The sequence below is a fragment of the Condylura cristata genome, unplaced genomic scaffold (assembly GCF_000260355.1).
Source record: "Condylura cristata isolate star-nosed mole 26May11 unplaced genomic scaffold, ConCri1.0 scaffold00011, whole genome shotgun sequence".
Classification (NCBI taxonomy): Eukaryota; Metazoa; Chordata; class Mammalia; order Eulipotyphla; family Talpidae; genus Condylura; species Condylura cristata.
Genome location: NW_004567112.1, coordinates 8,895,896 through 8,910,925, shown reverse-complemented (window position 1 = coordinate 8,910,925; position 15,030 = coordinate 8,895,896). Strand labels below are relative to the sequence as shown.

Here is a 15,030-nt window from a genome sequence, read left to right as displayed (position 1 = left end):
AAGTAGGTTTCCAGAAGCAGAAGAAATTTATAGTAAGTAGTATTTTTGAGGCGAGATGAGTTTTCATTCTAATGAAACCACATTAACCTGTTGGAAAATTCATTTATTGAATAACCATATAGTTTTTCCTGATTAAGTATTTTACTGACTGAAATAATCTCTATTACCTTTGAAACCATTGTTCCTTTTTCAAAAAAAGTCTTCCTGAATTCACCCTTTCTTATTTCTTTCATTTTTCTAGATCAGTGGTCTATAAACTAATGCCTGCTGTCTGTTTTTGTAAATAAAGTTTTATTAGAACACAGTCTTGTCCACTCGTTGCATAGAATTGCCTAAAGTGCTTTTGTGTTCCAATCCCAGCTGAATAGTTGCAACAAAGACCACCTGGTTCACAAAGGCTAAAATATTTCCTATTGTGTCCTCTATAGAAAATATCTGCTTTAGACTAATCACAAAAAAGTATGTTGAAATCTCTTTTTTAGCTTTTTGTTCTATATAAGTCTTAATGGTTTCATCTGCATATTATTTCTCAAGTATAGGTTCCTAAACTTTAGAATTGTCTTAAAAAAAAAAATAGATGAGTCTTATCAGGTTAACTGGACATAAGACTTTTATTTCAGAAGTCTTCATGTTTGTTCACACCAATGCTACAGATTCTGTATCAGGGGATAGTAGATCACATCAGTGGCCCCTACTTCCTGTCTCTAAGGCCTTTCTTTGCCACAGACTGTGCAATTCCCTCCCTTGTTGAGACGGGGCTTGACCTTGAGACTTGCTCTGGCCTATCATATAAAAAGGAAGTGTGCCAGTTCTGAAATCAGGCCTCAGAAGGTCACGAGTGAATTGCTTGTCCTATGTCCTTCTGCTTCACCATGATGAGGGCCTGTTAGTCCAGGAGGAGGTTGAGAACATGACTATCCCTACAGGTGAATAAGACCATCAAACTGCACACTGATTCCAGTAAAAAAAACTGAGCCTCGCCCTACGCAAAAATTATGTCAGTTGCTTTGAGCTTTCAAATTTGGGAAGCTTACGAAGCAGTAATGGCTAATTGATGCAAGAGTACCCTTTCTGAAAATTCTTTACACTAATACATTTCCTAGGACTTTTAAAGCTAATGTATTTCCTTAGAATCTTAAAGGTAAAAATGAAAAGGCTGCATTTTTTTTCAGTGACATCGTTTTTATGAGACTACACTGTTAAGGTAATGCACAGACATTTCTTTTGTCAGTCAAATATCAAGAGAAATCAAAGCATCAGTAAGAATTTCGTTAGTACCCACCATTGCTCATAACTGAGGTTCCTGAAAGATACAAAAATCATAGTTTCCAATAGCAATGAACTTGGATTTCTGCTGTAGATGAAATAAAATGTAAGATGGAGTGTAATACAGCAATTGAGTGTAAAACCTACAGAAACTTCAAGCTTCTGACTATGCATGGTGCACAGCATGCATGTTTCTCTGTACCTTCACAAAACCCAAAAAGAACAAGAAAGGAACAAGTCTAGACAAGAGATGCCAAGAGAACTCTGGGAGCTGGAATGAATGAATGACAGTGGAAATGAAAAGTTGAAATTTAGCTTAAAGGGAAGGTGTTAGTTAACTAGACCAAGCAAGAAAGCCATGGGGTGGGAAGGCCTAGGTGTGAGGAAGGCAATGAGGAAGGGGAAGGCCTCCAGCCAGATGGCAGCCTCCCTGCCAGGGAGCATCCCTGCCCATCCAGCTGAAGAGGGCTCAAGGCTCTATGCAAGCTGGGAGAGCGATGGGCCCTTTCCCTGTTAGAGAGGGACTAAGAGGGAGGAGACCGCTCTCCTCTTTCAGTTCATTAGTCCTTAATTCCATGTCTGTAAAGAAATGCTTAGATGGCCACTCATGGCAATTTTTTAATTGTAGACATGATTGATTTACTATAAATAAAGGACTCTTCTACACCCTCAACAACAATGTCTAAATGCAAAGTTGGGAGACAGCAGTCTGAATTTAAAAAAAAAAAAAAAAAGCCATATGTGTCATGTGTCAGAAGAGGCCGTGAAGTTGATCAACTAAGTACTGCACAACACTTTTTACTGCTTTTTCATTCAATGATCTCTTTTCTTGAGTGTGTCAGGCATTGTCTGGGAAGATTGTGATGCACAGGGCGGAACAGGTTGGTCAGTTTCTTCCTCAGCACAGTGCAGTGAATGATTAAGCCAAGGAGAGGGAACAGTCAGTGACCTCAGTGCTTGTCAGTGGTTTCTCTGGGCCTACGCATTCCACACTCACTGCTCCTCTGATAGTCTAGGGCAGACTTAGCCACTCCTGATCAGACTTCTCATCTGACTCCAAACTAAGAATGTTTCAGGGTTCTCCCCATTTTTATCTTGAATGGAAAATTTTTATTTATTTATTTTCATTTTTAATGGATTAAAGGATTATTTAAAAGGATTATTTATTGTTGCTGTATTCAACAGTACAAGAAAGGGAGGGAGGGAAAGAGGAAAGGAGAGAGAGGGAAAATTGTGATAGAGATTTTGTATCCAGTAAATCCAAAATTTTTACTAGTTGGTTCTTTATACAAAGTTTGCTGCCTTTTGTTCTAGGGACTTACTAGATCTCTCCTGAATGCCATTAATTGTCTCCCCCAAACAGGTCAAGTTATAAATATTTTAAACCTTTTAAAAAATTGTCAGTCTTTTCAACCATAAGTAAAAAGGTAAAAGGTTCCATTTAGAAAAGCAGATTCTGGGCCCTCCCTGATGGCACAACAGGTTGAAGCGCAGCACTTGGAAGCTGGCCACAGCCACTTCAGCACGAGTTCGATCCTGGGCCAGGGAGCTGACCCACATGGCGCAGCAGACCTCTCCTGTCTCTCCTGCTGCTCCACTCAGCAATGGACTTTGTCAATCTGCCTGTTCTGCTCCGCACCTTGTCTCTGGTGAATCCTCTCACTGCCCCTGCACCTCTGGCCTGTCCCCCAGTTCTGTATGCATAAATAAACCAATCTTAAAACAAAAAAGAAAGAAAGAAAAGCAGATTCTGTAACAGAAATGCCAACTTTGATCATCTGAGGAAATCGGGCTAAAAAATTCTAGAATACTTGGTGCCCATTCCTTTCTCTGGAATTATTCATTCATGGGGAAGACATTATTGAACTCACAAAACTAAAAGCATGCAATACTTGAATGGACACATAAGTGATCACAGCAGTCACCCTAGGTTTGGAGAGCGGTCAAACAGAACTTTTACTTTCATGAAGTTTCATTCGTGTGTGATTTATATAATTAAAAATACATTTTAAAACACATAAAAATAAAATAAACTAGAACGAGATCTTGGACTGTGCCAAAGTACAATTTAACAACATGAATAATTTGTAAGCATCTGAATGTCTCAGCTGGAATTATACTTGCAAATTATTGAACCCATCCATTATTACACGTGAGGCACAGTGCCCAGGATTTTACAGTCATCCTCATAACCCTCACACTCCTATAAATTCAATGTACTATTAGCTCTGTTTTACAAATGTGGAAACTGAGGCTTGGAAAAATTAACACATTTACCCGACACCATATGGCTAGCAGGAATCAGAACCATGATATAAACCAAATCTCTCTGTTTCTTGAGCTCAAGAGCTTAACACTGCATCCAAAAGGAACATACTTTCCTTCAGTAAGTCCAAACTTATAATTTGGAGTAGAAAAATAACTTCAAAATCTACCAAGAACAATCAAATTAACTGGGGGGAAATAACTGTCTAATCTCTGTGATTCTGACCAAGAGCAGAAAGCAGAGATGGTTCCAGAAAAACAGAGGCTTCTGACCTCACTGGAGCCATGGTGAGAAGTGACCTGCAGTCAGACCATGCCCCTTGACACCAGTGGAGTCATCTACTTCCCACAGAGTCCCTGCCCTGCCCTGGCCAGCCTTTATAGGTGATGTGTCCATGTAACACCTGTATTCTCCAGGCATCCTTACCAATGCCTTGTGTATCTTTAGCACATACCTGCTGGTGGTCCTGACATTCAAGATTCTAAACACAAGTTATATGTTCCGAACAACACCTAGTATCTGCCACCTGCTGAGAGATACTCAGTGACTCAATGATAACAAAGCATGGTATTGAGCCACTCTGATGCCCAGTGCTAGGATGGCTCCCTGCGGGCCCTCCCTGAGGAAGCTACTACGCAGGACAGACTATGACAAAGAGAGTGACTATAAAGCCAAAACATGAAGACCTGGGTGAGGCCCCAAAACTCAAGGTTAAATGGCAAGTTAAATCCCCACATCTGTAGGTGCCTACATGCACTCACCCAGCTGGGATCACCCTCCGTGTGAAACACAGGGAGACAGACCACTTAAGGGGTTGTAAACACCAATCGAAATATGCTTCCTACAGATAATATACTCCACTAACTCCCGCGTCACCATCCAACTCTGCACCACCGCAATCCACACGTCAGCCTGAGGCGCAGATCCCAGGCAGCGTCCTAAGATGGGCAGAACCAGTCTTCGGAGTTTCTATTTTGTTAGGTTCTTCACGGTACGGTGGTGTGTGTGGTCCTGGTCCAAACCAGGGAGTCTCGAACACCGTCTGTGGGACAGGGAGACTCGGCAGAAGCTCCCAAGGCCCCTTCTTGTTGACAGTCAGGAGAGCCCAACCTGCCCCAGTTTGGCACAGACCTGGCAGTGGCACTCTGATTGACCCACAAGTCACATGCCTCAGCAGAGCTCATTAAAAAGGCAGCTGTAATTTCCTCTTGAAGCAGAAAAACCTGCCCGGCATTCCATTCCCTGGGATGAAACCTTAAAGAATGGTAATCAACATGTGGCAGCACCCCTAACCCCCTGTTTAGGAACGGAATGGCATTTAGAGAGAAGGCTTGCTAAATCCAGATATCATGAATTAATATCCTGACCATCACCCCAACCTTTAAAGTATGCTAATGATGGAGAAGGACTTGTCAACAGTCAGATTTTAATATAAAAATAGAAGATGGGGATGTCATTTGCCTAAATTACTATTAATTGTATGCAAACACCAGCTCTATGCGTAACCTTTAATGCTTATGATAGTAAATCGATGTGTTCAAGTCTGATATCAACAGTCATCTAACTAGCTAATGCTGTCAAGGTGCGCCGGAAGAGAAAGGACAGAATGGCACCCTCTTATTAAAGAGTGAGGAGCAGTGGAAGCTTTGCTGTTTTAAAGCATCAGGAACCCAGCTCCAAGAGACAAAATGTAAGCCAAGTCAAACCTGTTTATTATCTATCCTTTCAAAATAGGCCTCTATTTTTTAAAAAGGCAATTAAAATATATTATCAATATTCCCTCTGGAAAGCCATTTTGAAACAATGCAGAGCAATGAACCCCCTTCTGTTCCAAACATAAGGTGTGTTTGTTTTGAAGTGCCAGAATAATTTGCCAACTTCCAATTTAATTATGACGGAGATTCAAGTCAACTGTTGAGTGCTCTAAGGATACGGCTTCGGCAGATTCCAGCTGGCAGCAAGTGGAAACACTCCAAATACCTTAAAAATATACCATGCAGTGGAAAGGATGAGAGTAGTAAAAAATGGAGAAAAGAAATGTGATTTCTTCTTTCCAGTTTGACCATTAAAATATAATCGCTCTAGGACCTAGTGTTTATTTACAATCTCTCTGTCACCATAGAGTCTCCAAAAGCTGACCGAGCTTTCCTGGAAATCAAATCAAACCCACTTTTTTACAGTGCCAGGGAGACAGAGGCATTTTTAAATTTATTCAAATAGAGACATACAGACATCTTGCGATATTCTAATTTTATCTCCAAGATGCCTTTGCTTTAGCAAAAACCATCAAACTGTAGTTTACAATTCTAAACATCAGTCATGCACTAATAGCAATTCTTAGGCAGTGTTATCATAAAGTGCAATGAATCCAGAGGTATTCTGTAAATAACAGGCCATGAGCTATTTTAGGGAAAAAAGAAGTGGAAAAAGTTGGGACCTGGTTCTTGGCTCATTGCCAGCACAGTGCCATTGTTAGCTTTTAATTTATTATTCTGATGTTTGTCAGCATTCATCTTTCCAGTAAATGTATAAGGCAGATCAATAAGGACACAAAACCACATTTCCAGATTTTTCAATCAGCATTGCCTTTTAAAATAATGTTCATTTACAGGCGAAAATTTTATGGCACAAGAACTCACCATGTATTATTCATCAGCCACAGAGTGTGCCAAGCTGCATTTCCTCCGAATCGCCAACATGTGTGTACATGAGCAGGGCAGCATACCTAGGCTTCCCAGTGCACAGGTGCTGGGCAGGAGACAAACCCCAGCTGGCTGGGGCCTCCTGGTTAACCCAGACAGCGCTTAGACGCGAAGGGGGTGGGTACAAGGCGTATTTGCCTTACATGGAACTCCCACCAGCCTACTCTCCAGAAACTAAAAGACGACACACTCTCCTATCTTAAGAAGTCCAGGAGAAAAAGAAACAGCACCAATTGACTGTCTGCTGGTTTCAGTAGAGCAGGTGGCACTGGACAGCCTCTGAAACTGTGGTTCTGGCTGTTGTCCCAGGATGCTGAGCCGGATGCACAGTCCTTCTCACAGGGAACACAGCAGGGATGGCATGCACGCACAAACAAAGCATCCAGGGGGCTCCACCCAGGGTCACAAAAACCACATCATAGGGGGCAACAGACTTCATCTCAAAGCTATGCTAACACAGAGGTGCTGTCATGGAAACAGCGATGTAAACAGAGAGCCTTGGAGCAGAAACAGGAGCACAGAAGGTCACCCACAGGAGGGACTCCTTTGAAAGTGCTCCAGCCGACCAACCTACCTACATTTCATTTGACTGAGCTAGGCTCCTGCTACCCAACAGTGGCGTGGGTGTCTGTGATATGTAACAACGTTGCCATATAAGAGCTGCACTTGTTATGCCCATACAAAGATTAGAGAGTTTCATAGTAAACACCAATAATTTTAACCAATAAAAAGTCCCTGCATCCCTCCCCAGAAGATAGCGCATGTGCCACATTCATAAAAGGGACAGTCAAACCTTGGCTGTCTTCACCAACGACGTGAAGAGGGTCCATGAGCTCGGCGGGTTCCCAGGTCATTGACGAATGAGCACTGAGCCCTGAGACTTTGGCGTTTCTTCTTCACTAGGTGGCTGGCACGAGGGAGTCTCACTCCTCAGAGGAAAGGCTGGCTTTCCTCCCAGGACAGGAGTCTGTGGGCTGAGCTGGTCTCCCAGGAGGGTGTGTCACCCAGAGGGTGTGCCAGGGCCAGCTCAGGAAGAATGAGGAGTTTCCTGCGTGATTCTAGCCCTTCCTCCTGTGCAGAAGCCTCCTGCCCATTCCAAAGCCCACTCTTCCAAAGGCATCAGCTCACAGACACCACTCCTGCAGAAAACCATCCCTTCGGGAAAGCCAGAACAGTCCAGGAACATCCTTAGATTTCCCTCCACTCCGCTCAACCCATAACCCAGATTTTGCCCGCTGTCATTTATAACTCAGACACATGAGACAAAGAAAGAAAAGGATTGATTTTCTCAAGCCTTCTGCCTCCTGTTTACATTTAATGAATTATCATCTCACCAGATGGGCTTTTTGTAGCTTTTCTTAATACTAGGATTCTACAAAAGCACTATAGCTTGGGGAGGCTCCTTTTACTATCAGTCTGGCTGCTCATCACAGCTTTGAATGCTGTTCTTTGACAAATGCTGGTATGACGGGTCGTGGGCCTGGAGCCTTTGTGTTAGGTACAGGCTGCTGAAAACAATGACCTCATCCGGAAAGACTCAGGAAAGAGGCATTTTTCCCTTCAGTCAGCCATGCACTGCTGCTGGATGGGGTTACCTGCCACCCACCGCCCAAGTTTTCTCCCACTTATTTTTGAACACCAGCCTTTGCAAACTGAAAGGAAGACAGAGTCGAAATGGGAAAGATACTCAGGACAAATATCGCCCGCCTCAGAGACATGTATTAGCTGAGTGGTAGAAGGACACTGACGTAATCCTTTCAGGGTGATGGCAGAACATTTAATTCCAGCAATGAAGATATGAAGCCCCAGAAACCATTTGGAGATATTAACACATGACCCCAGCATCTCCTAGGGAAAGGAAAGACTATAAGATCACACTGTTCAAATATAACATTTGATGGACTGGATGTTCCCACCTTTCTCCCCCTCACCCCCAGCCTTCCCCAGGCTGCCTTTTTTCATATGTCTTGAAAATCTCTCCAGTTACCATCCTCGCGGGTGACCCCATCCTTCCTTCCTCCCTCCAGGCCACTGTCTGGAACTTTCTGCTCCTGATAACATCCTCCTGACTTGGCTGAAGCACCAGGCGCCAGACAAAGGATCACAACTGGACCACTCATTGATAAAATGCTTGGCATCCACAGAGCTGTCATGTGTTAGCTGCCACTGCAAAGCCAGTCGCGTTCACTGAAGTCTTCTGATTAGGCCTAATGCCTAGCATTCCCACAAGAATGATTCCCTGTTTGAACCCTATTGCTTGTTGGTAGCGTCTTGGGATTGTTACCATAAGGAAGCAACAGAAGTCTTTTATTGTTGCATTTTTTATTCTCTTGAGCGTTCATTTCAAATGCCATGGAAGCTAGTTTCCCCTGCTCCACTGAAATCTCAGATGATGATTCCTACCTGATTTTCAGTGAAAGGGAGAAGAACCCAGGAGTGGTGCTGCACCTGTTTTTCTGGATGCAAACACAAGACTCGTAACTCAAACGCAACTTGCACACTGATATCTTGTATAAAGCGGGATGGAGTGTGGGGCAGAGAGGCGATCTAACATTAAGATGCTGACTTTTGGAACAACTAATCCAATAAAGGGGTTTCTTTCTGGTCAGTCTTCCACACTTCTGTTGTTTGAACCGGAGATAATGAAATGGGCAATTTATCAGACTCCAGATCAAGTGTTTTAAAACTGTTAAAAATGCTCAGTGCTTTAAGGCAATGGTGTTTCTACAATGTCATTGCAAATTCAGAGATGCTGTGTGTGTTACTCACCTGCCATTACTCAGTTATCTTAGGAAAATGGGAAAAGTCTCACCCAAACCAGGCTCCTCAGAACTATTCCCAGCAAAGTAGTTGCAGGTCAGCAGTACTCATAAACGAAATAGGTTTTAAATTACACATTCACCTATAGGCAGAAGCTTGATTAAACATTATTAAAGAGGTTTCTTGACATGGACTTCTCTGGAGTTCATGAGTACGTGTGTCTTGTCATTCTTTAGGAGAATAAAGAAAGAAGTACTTCTTAAATTATCCACTCCAAGAACCCCCAACCCCAAATATTAACTGACCACAACTTGAAAACAGTGCTCTAGGGAAGGGGGATGGATTTTAGAGATAATATTCTTTGTAGTCAAAGGTGAGAAGTCCTAAAGCCAGAGGAATTTAGTGACTTGTCAAATCCACACAGAATGCATAATAAGGACATTCAGTTCCACCCATCAGTTTGGGTCTACTGGGATAGCTACATCAGGTTGTGGGGCCTTGCTCTGTTTGTAAGCAGCTATGCCCCAGCCCCAGTAATTCCACCATGTCCTGGTCACACAGATGCTACATATTCTTAGGCAAACAGCATTTCTTATATCAGATTATATTAAAAGACCTGGCCTACATCTGCTTTGCAATTACAGGAGACAAAGTCTGTCATAATGTAATTTATGACAGGACTGAGAGTGAAAAACAGCATATATCAGTAACAAAACATTCACATGCCGCTGGTCTCATCCTTTAAATTAAGCAGAAAGACAGAAACTTGAAGCAAATTGAATTCCATAAGAAAAATGATTCCACTGAGAAAGCTGAAAACCAAATTTCTTAAAAGGTCATATTCAATAAGAAGAATCTTCTACAAGGGCACAGGAAAAATTTAAGAATCAATTTGTCATCTCCCGTGATCTTGTGTTCCAATGATACTCAATTAGAAGCCCAGAAAACTGGCCCCAACCGGAGACTGGCTATGTGACTCCACTGGAAACATTAATTTCAAGAACTACAAGAACTTGCATTTGCCACACACACAAAGCACTCTTGACGGGGGCTTAACCTAGAAATGGCTACAGCACACAACCACCTCGGTGCAAATATTTAGACCCAGTTTCCACTTTGAATTTCCAAGTGGATTGCACATAATTGTTTTTGTAACTGGGAATAAAGTTTTATGGGCTTTACTGAGATAATGTCACTGCATATTACATAAGGTCACTATATATCTCAGTTTCATGAACTGCAAACAGAATGACCTCATTATTATTCATAGCTCACATCCACTGAGTGATCACTCTGCAGGCTTTGAGCAAAGATTCCCTCACTGACTTCCTATAACCCTTCAGGGCAGGGGCTATTATCATCTCCATCTTATTTTAAAGATGAGCCAAATGAAGGAGCAGTTAAAGGAATTATCCAAGGTCACTCCATTAACAAGAGGTACAACTGGGACTTTGGCATAAGCTGTGGGAATCAGAGACCACCCCCAAGATATTGGAACTCCCTCAAGAGTATTAAAACAGCTCTAGGCAAACAATCAAATGAGAAAAGATGCCAAACACCATGCCTGAAAGGACGATAATGGGATTCAGGACATGAGCTTCACAGTACAGAAAGTTGGAGTATCCTTCAAGGCTGCTCAAGCTTTGCAAAAAGCCTAAACACTGAAGACTGTATGGTGGGAGAGGGGACGGTGGTGGAGAAGGTTATTACTGATGTCAAGAGAATCATTTTTCTAAGCCATATTCTCCTTTCATGAGACTAATCTGAATTAATCTCATTCACAAGGAACTGGAGTCCATAGGCAGAGCTTCTAGAAAGGCTGTGTGAGCAGAACCCTACCCAACATGGCAGCCTGCTCTTCTCACATCCTGCTCTCCTTACCTTCTGCCATCTTTCTCAAAGTCACAACTTGTGCGCAGAGGAGCAGGGACCTGAACTCTCTCATCTGTGTGACTGAATCAATGCGTCCTCATGAGATATAATCAAATGGTTCAATCTCAACATTCTCAAGTTCTTGCCAAGTGTTCTATTGAAAGAAGCCACAAGATTGCCAACTTACCAATATCAACCTGTTACTGCATGAACCTTTTCAAATATAGGACGACTTGGTTGGCATCAGATGCTTGCTACATTGCCCATCACAATTGAGAAGCTGACAATGGTGGACTTCTCGTTTTCCCTCCCTTTCCACCCCACTGCCCTGTATCTATTGTATCTGGCCTGATTCTCATCCTACACAGTCGGCTTGACTCAGCTACAGGGGGGTAAAAGATATTCCACATTCCCTGCAAAAACAACAGGCATGTCTCTTTAGTGACTAGTTTGGAACAAACATGCTACAGGAACTGGGGGATTTCAGTCTTTCTGTGCCCTGAGAAGCATTACAATGATGAAGTTTGAAAGAAAGTTATTGTCATCTGGGGAGAGTCTACATTTCTCTCACTGCAAGAGGAGCAAGCACTAGGTTAAATCGTAATGACATCCATTGCTGGACTTTTATAACTTCTACATCAAGCTCCATTTGACTCACCAGTAACATATGGCCACAGAAATTGCAAATATTTCACGCAGAGTTTCACTCTTACAAGACTCACAGAGGAAAATGTATTGACTATGCTATACATAAAGAGCCACACTCTATGTGGAACATTTTTGTTGCTGGAGGGTCAGAAAGCAGAATAAGCATCCAGAAGACAGAGCTCCTCTGGGAATGTAACTACCTCACTGCCTCTCCCCTGAATCCACCACTACCAAATTGGTCCACCATCGTCTCTTTAGAAGCTGCATCCAAAGTTAGTGAGAGAGAAGACTGGCCACACTTTCAAGACAATAAGAATCTTACTTCAAACCACTGGTGTCTATTCCACTCCATTTTAATTTGGGGAACTTTAAATTTAACATTCCACATTACCCTGCCTCTTAATAATAACAGTAAAACATTCATACCTAGTCTTTAATGAAAGCAGCCATTTATTTATGGCCACATGCAAACTAATTTCCTATTTAATTAAAAAATTCTTAATGGTGTGTCTCTGCTTGGTTTCAACTTCCATGTCTTCCAAGAAGTTTAAAGTATTTTAATGAGACGGGGGATAAAGGCATTTGAGATCTTCCAAATAAATCAACACTGAGCTGAGGATGCCTTGCTATATTTTTTTTTAAAAAAGATTTATTTATTTATTCATATAGAATTGAGGTACAGGCCAGAGATGCAGAGGGTGAGCGGATTCACCAGAGACAGAATGGGGAGCAGACAAGGCAGATCAACGAAGTACACTGCTGAGGGGAGCAGCAGGCGGTCAGGAGAGGTCTGCCGCGCCATGTGGGTCAGCTCCAGGGCAGGGATCGAACTCATGCTGAAGTGGCTTTAGCTTCTTAGTGCTGCGCTTTAACCCGCTGCACCACCAGGGAAGGCCTGCCTTGCTATACTTTTTTAGGGTTCCTGATAACCAGCTGAATCAAGGACAAATTTCTGTTCATAGTCTCCTTCATCAGTGGCCTCTGATACCTACACTCTGTCCTTTGTGACTCCAGACACAGCAGCATGGAAGTTAGGGAGTCCTCGATGGATTAGCACAGTTGTTTTCAAGCTCACACACAGAATAATGAGGCTCCTCCAGGACAGGTAACAGATGGGGGAGAAGGGCTGACTCTGGATTCCACCCCAACTTCCACCAGAGGAATTTCACACCATCAGCATCATTTTCTGGGCTTCCAGATAAGACTCTATCTTAAAAGAATTCCATGGCTTAAAAATAAACACAGACTTCGAAAACTTCCCACCCTGTCCAATCTCTTCATTTAGACAGGAGGAAAATGAAGGCCGTGAAGAGTGACTGGCTAGGCAGGACCCTGGTTAGACAAGGGCGCTGAGCAACGTACGCCAGGGGAGTCCTGCTCCCCAGGTCCCCAAGTGTGTGCCTTAATGAGGACGCCCAGGTCCTCATCCTAAACAAGCTCAGTCTACCCACCACAGCTCCTCTGGGCCCTGCCTATGGCCCACAGAGAACTCAGCAGGTGATGCGGTCACCTAATATTCCTGTGCAATGTTTTCTTATCTCCTTTCTTCCTCTTCTTCCTTTTACATCATGATTTGTGTTTTAGAGGTAGAGTATCTCCCCCGCAGGTGGTGTTACTATACCACACCCACCACCAAAGCCCCCACAGTCTTTAGACGTTTTTTTAAAGAGAAGCAGAGCAGAAAAGTAGCACAAGTCCTGCCAACTGAAGATGAAAATGAAAGTTTTCCTGGTTGATGAAAGTTGGATTTATACTCCAAGGAAAGAATCTTGACTTTACAGCACATGCTGCTCTCTGAAACCTTCACCCTCACCAGCTTTACTCTGACAGGTTTTATGTAGCAAACCCCAGCTGAGCTCACTGGGTGGGGTCCCACCCCAGGGGCCACGCTTGGTGCTCCTGCCCAACACCCAGCCTCTGTGGTAATTCCTGGTGAGTAATTGCATGAACTTTCTAGATGAATACCGCAGTGGCTGGCTCCTGGAAGGTGGGCTCGACATTTAATGAAATATTATGAAACCAAACTGGGAGGAACAAAAACCAATAAATTAGGGAGCTTTTACAAGGGCTACTTTAAATAACCCCCTGACATGAGCCTGGCTTGAGACACACACAGGAACCTGAGTGAGTTATTTAACGAACCTGTGCCTCCATTTCTCACCTGTAAGGCTAGGGTAATTATAGCTCCTACCTTAAGGAATATGGTGAGAATTAGTGAACAGTTTCTGGTACATAGCATATTGTCATTGTTATTCTTCATATACATACATATATATATATATATATATATATGTATATACATATTTTTTTTGTATTAAGTGAGAATACATGGAAAGCACCTTGTGTGAATCCTTGCACATTTTGAGAACTCAAGCAAGACTTAGTTAAGCCACTGATGGATGATCCTAATGAAAATGACATTCAGAAATCATTGATGTTAACCCTGTAAGCTGCTTTGTTGATGATCTTTTTTTTTTTTTTACAGCACTATTGAAGTACTAGACAGAGAGGCCTGGTAAGAAAGCAGCGAAGCCCCTGCCAATTGAAAATGAAAATGACAATTATAATGAAGTTAAATATAAAGCAGCACAAAATAGTAACTGCTTGAAAGGAGTGGAATTTACAAGCAGATTGGAATCATAGCTCAACCACCTTCTCTCCATCTTGCTGAAGCAGGAGCATTTTCATCACTTGGGACCATGCTAGAAATGCAGTCTCACTCCCCAAATCCTACTCTCAGGTACAGAATCATAACCTACAATTTAGTGAGCTCTCCAGGGAATTTATTAACATTGGAAGAAGGCTGTCCTTTGGAATATACTAAGATTTTAGCATTAGATCAAAGGATAAAACCTCTCCACACATTATCCTAAATCCTAAACCTCTTTCCATTTGCCCTCCTTTTAGATGGCTTCAACCTACTGGAGGTTTAAAGCACAACAAACATGCTCCTTTCCTGGGACAGAATACTCCAGAAGGCCCTGAGATCATCAACAAAGCAGCTTACAGGGTTAACATCAATGATTTCTGAATGTCATTTTCATTAGGATCATCCATCAGTGGCTTAACTAAGTCTTGCTTGAGTTCTCAAAATGTGCAAGGATTCACACAAGGTGCTTTCCATGTATTCTCACTTAATACAATACTCTGGGAGTAGGAGTTACCACCTCCACTTTATAGACAGGGAACTGAGACTCAGAGAGGCTACATCATTTTCTCAAGGTCAACCTGAATGAGACAAAAGGCTTTTCTGAAGTGCATGCTCTTACTAAAGCGTAATGCCTACAACACAAAATCATAACTGTGAAGTAGGAAACAGTCATTATCTCCCTTTTTGGATAAAATAAAACAAACTGAGATATACAGAGAAGCTTGAACTAACAAGAACTGAGACTTAGGTAAGAACTATATCGAGCAGGATTCAATACATTTTTCATTAGAAGAATTCTGATGCCATAAATGCCACCCAAAATGCATAGACCTTTCACTCTTACAAGACTCACAGAGGAAAATGTA

General features: G+C 42.4%; 1 protein-coding gene across 2 annotated transcripts in view; it reads right to left on the bottom strand.

Annotated features, from left to right (window-relative positions):
- The window catches only part of ABLIM1 (actin binding LIM protein 1), a 241,769-nt gene that overhangs the window by 169,977 nt on the left and 56,762 nt on the right, over positions 1-15,030 (bottom strand). Inside the window, exon 1 of one of the 2 annotated variants that reach the window (XM_012723611.1) lies at positions 7,028-7,074. The exons of the other annotated variant lie outside the window; for it this stretch is intronic. Coding sequence (XP_012579065.1) covers positions 7,028-7,064 — 37 coding nt within the window. The 5' untranslated portion in view covers positions 7,065-7,074. Of the gene's footprint in view, positions 1-7,027; positions 7,075-15,030 lie in introns of those variants that run through there. 2 annotated transcript variants of the gene reach the window in all.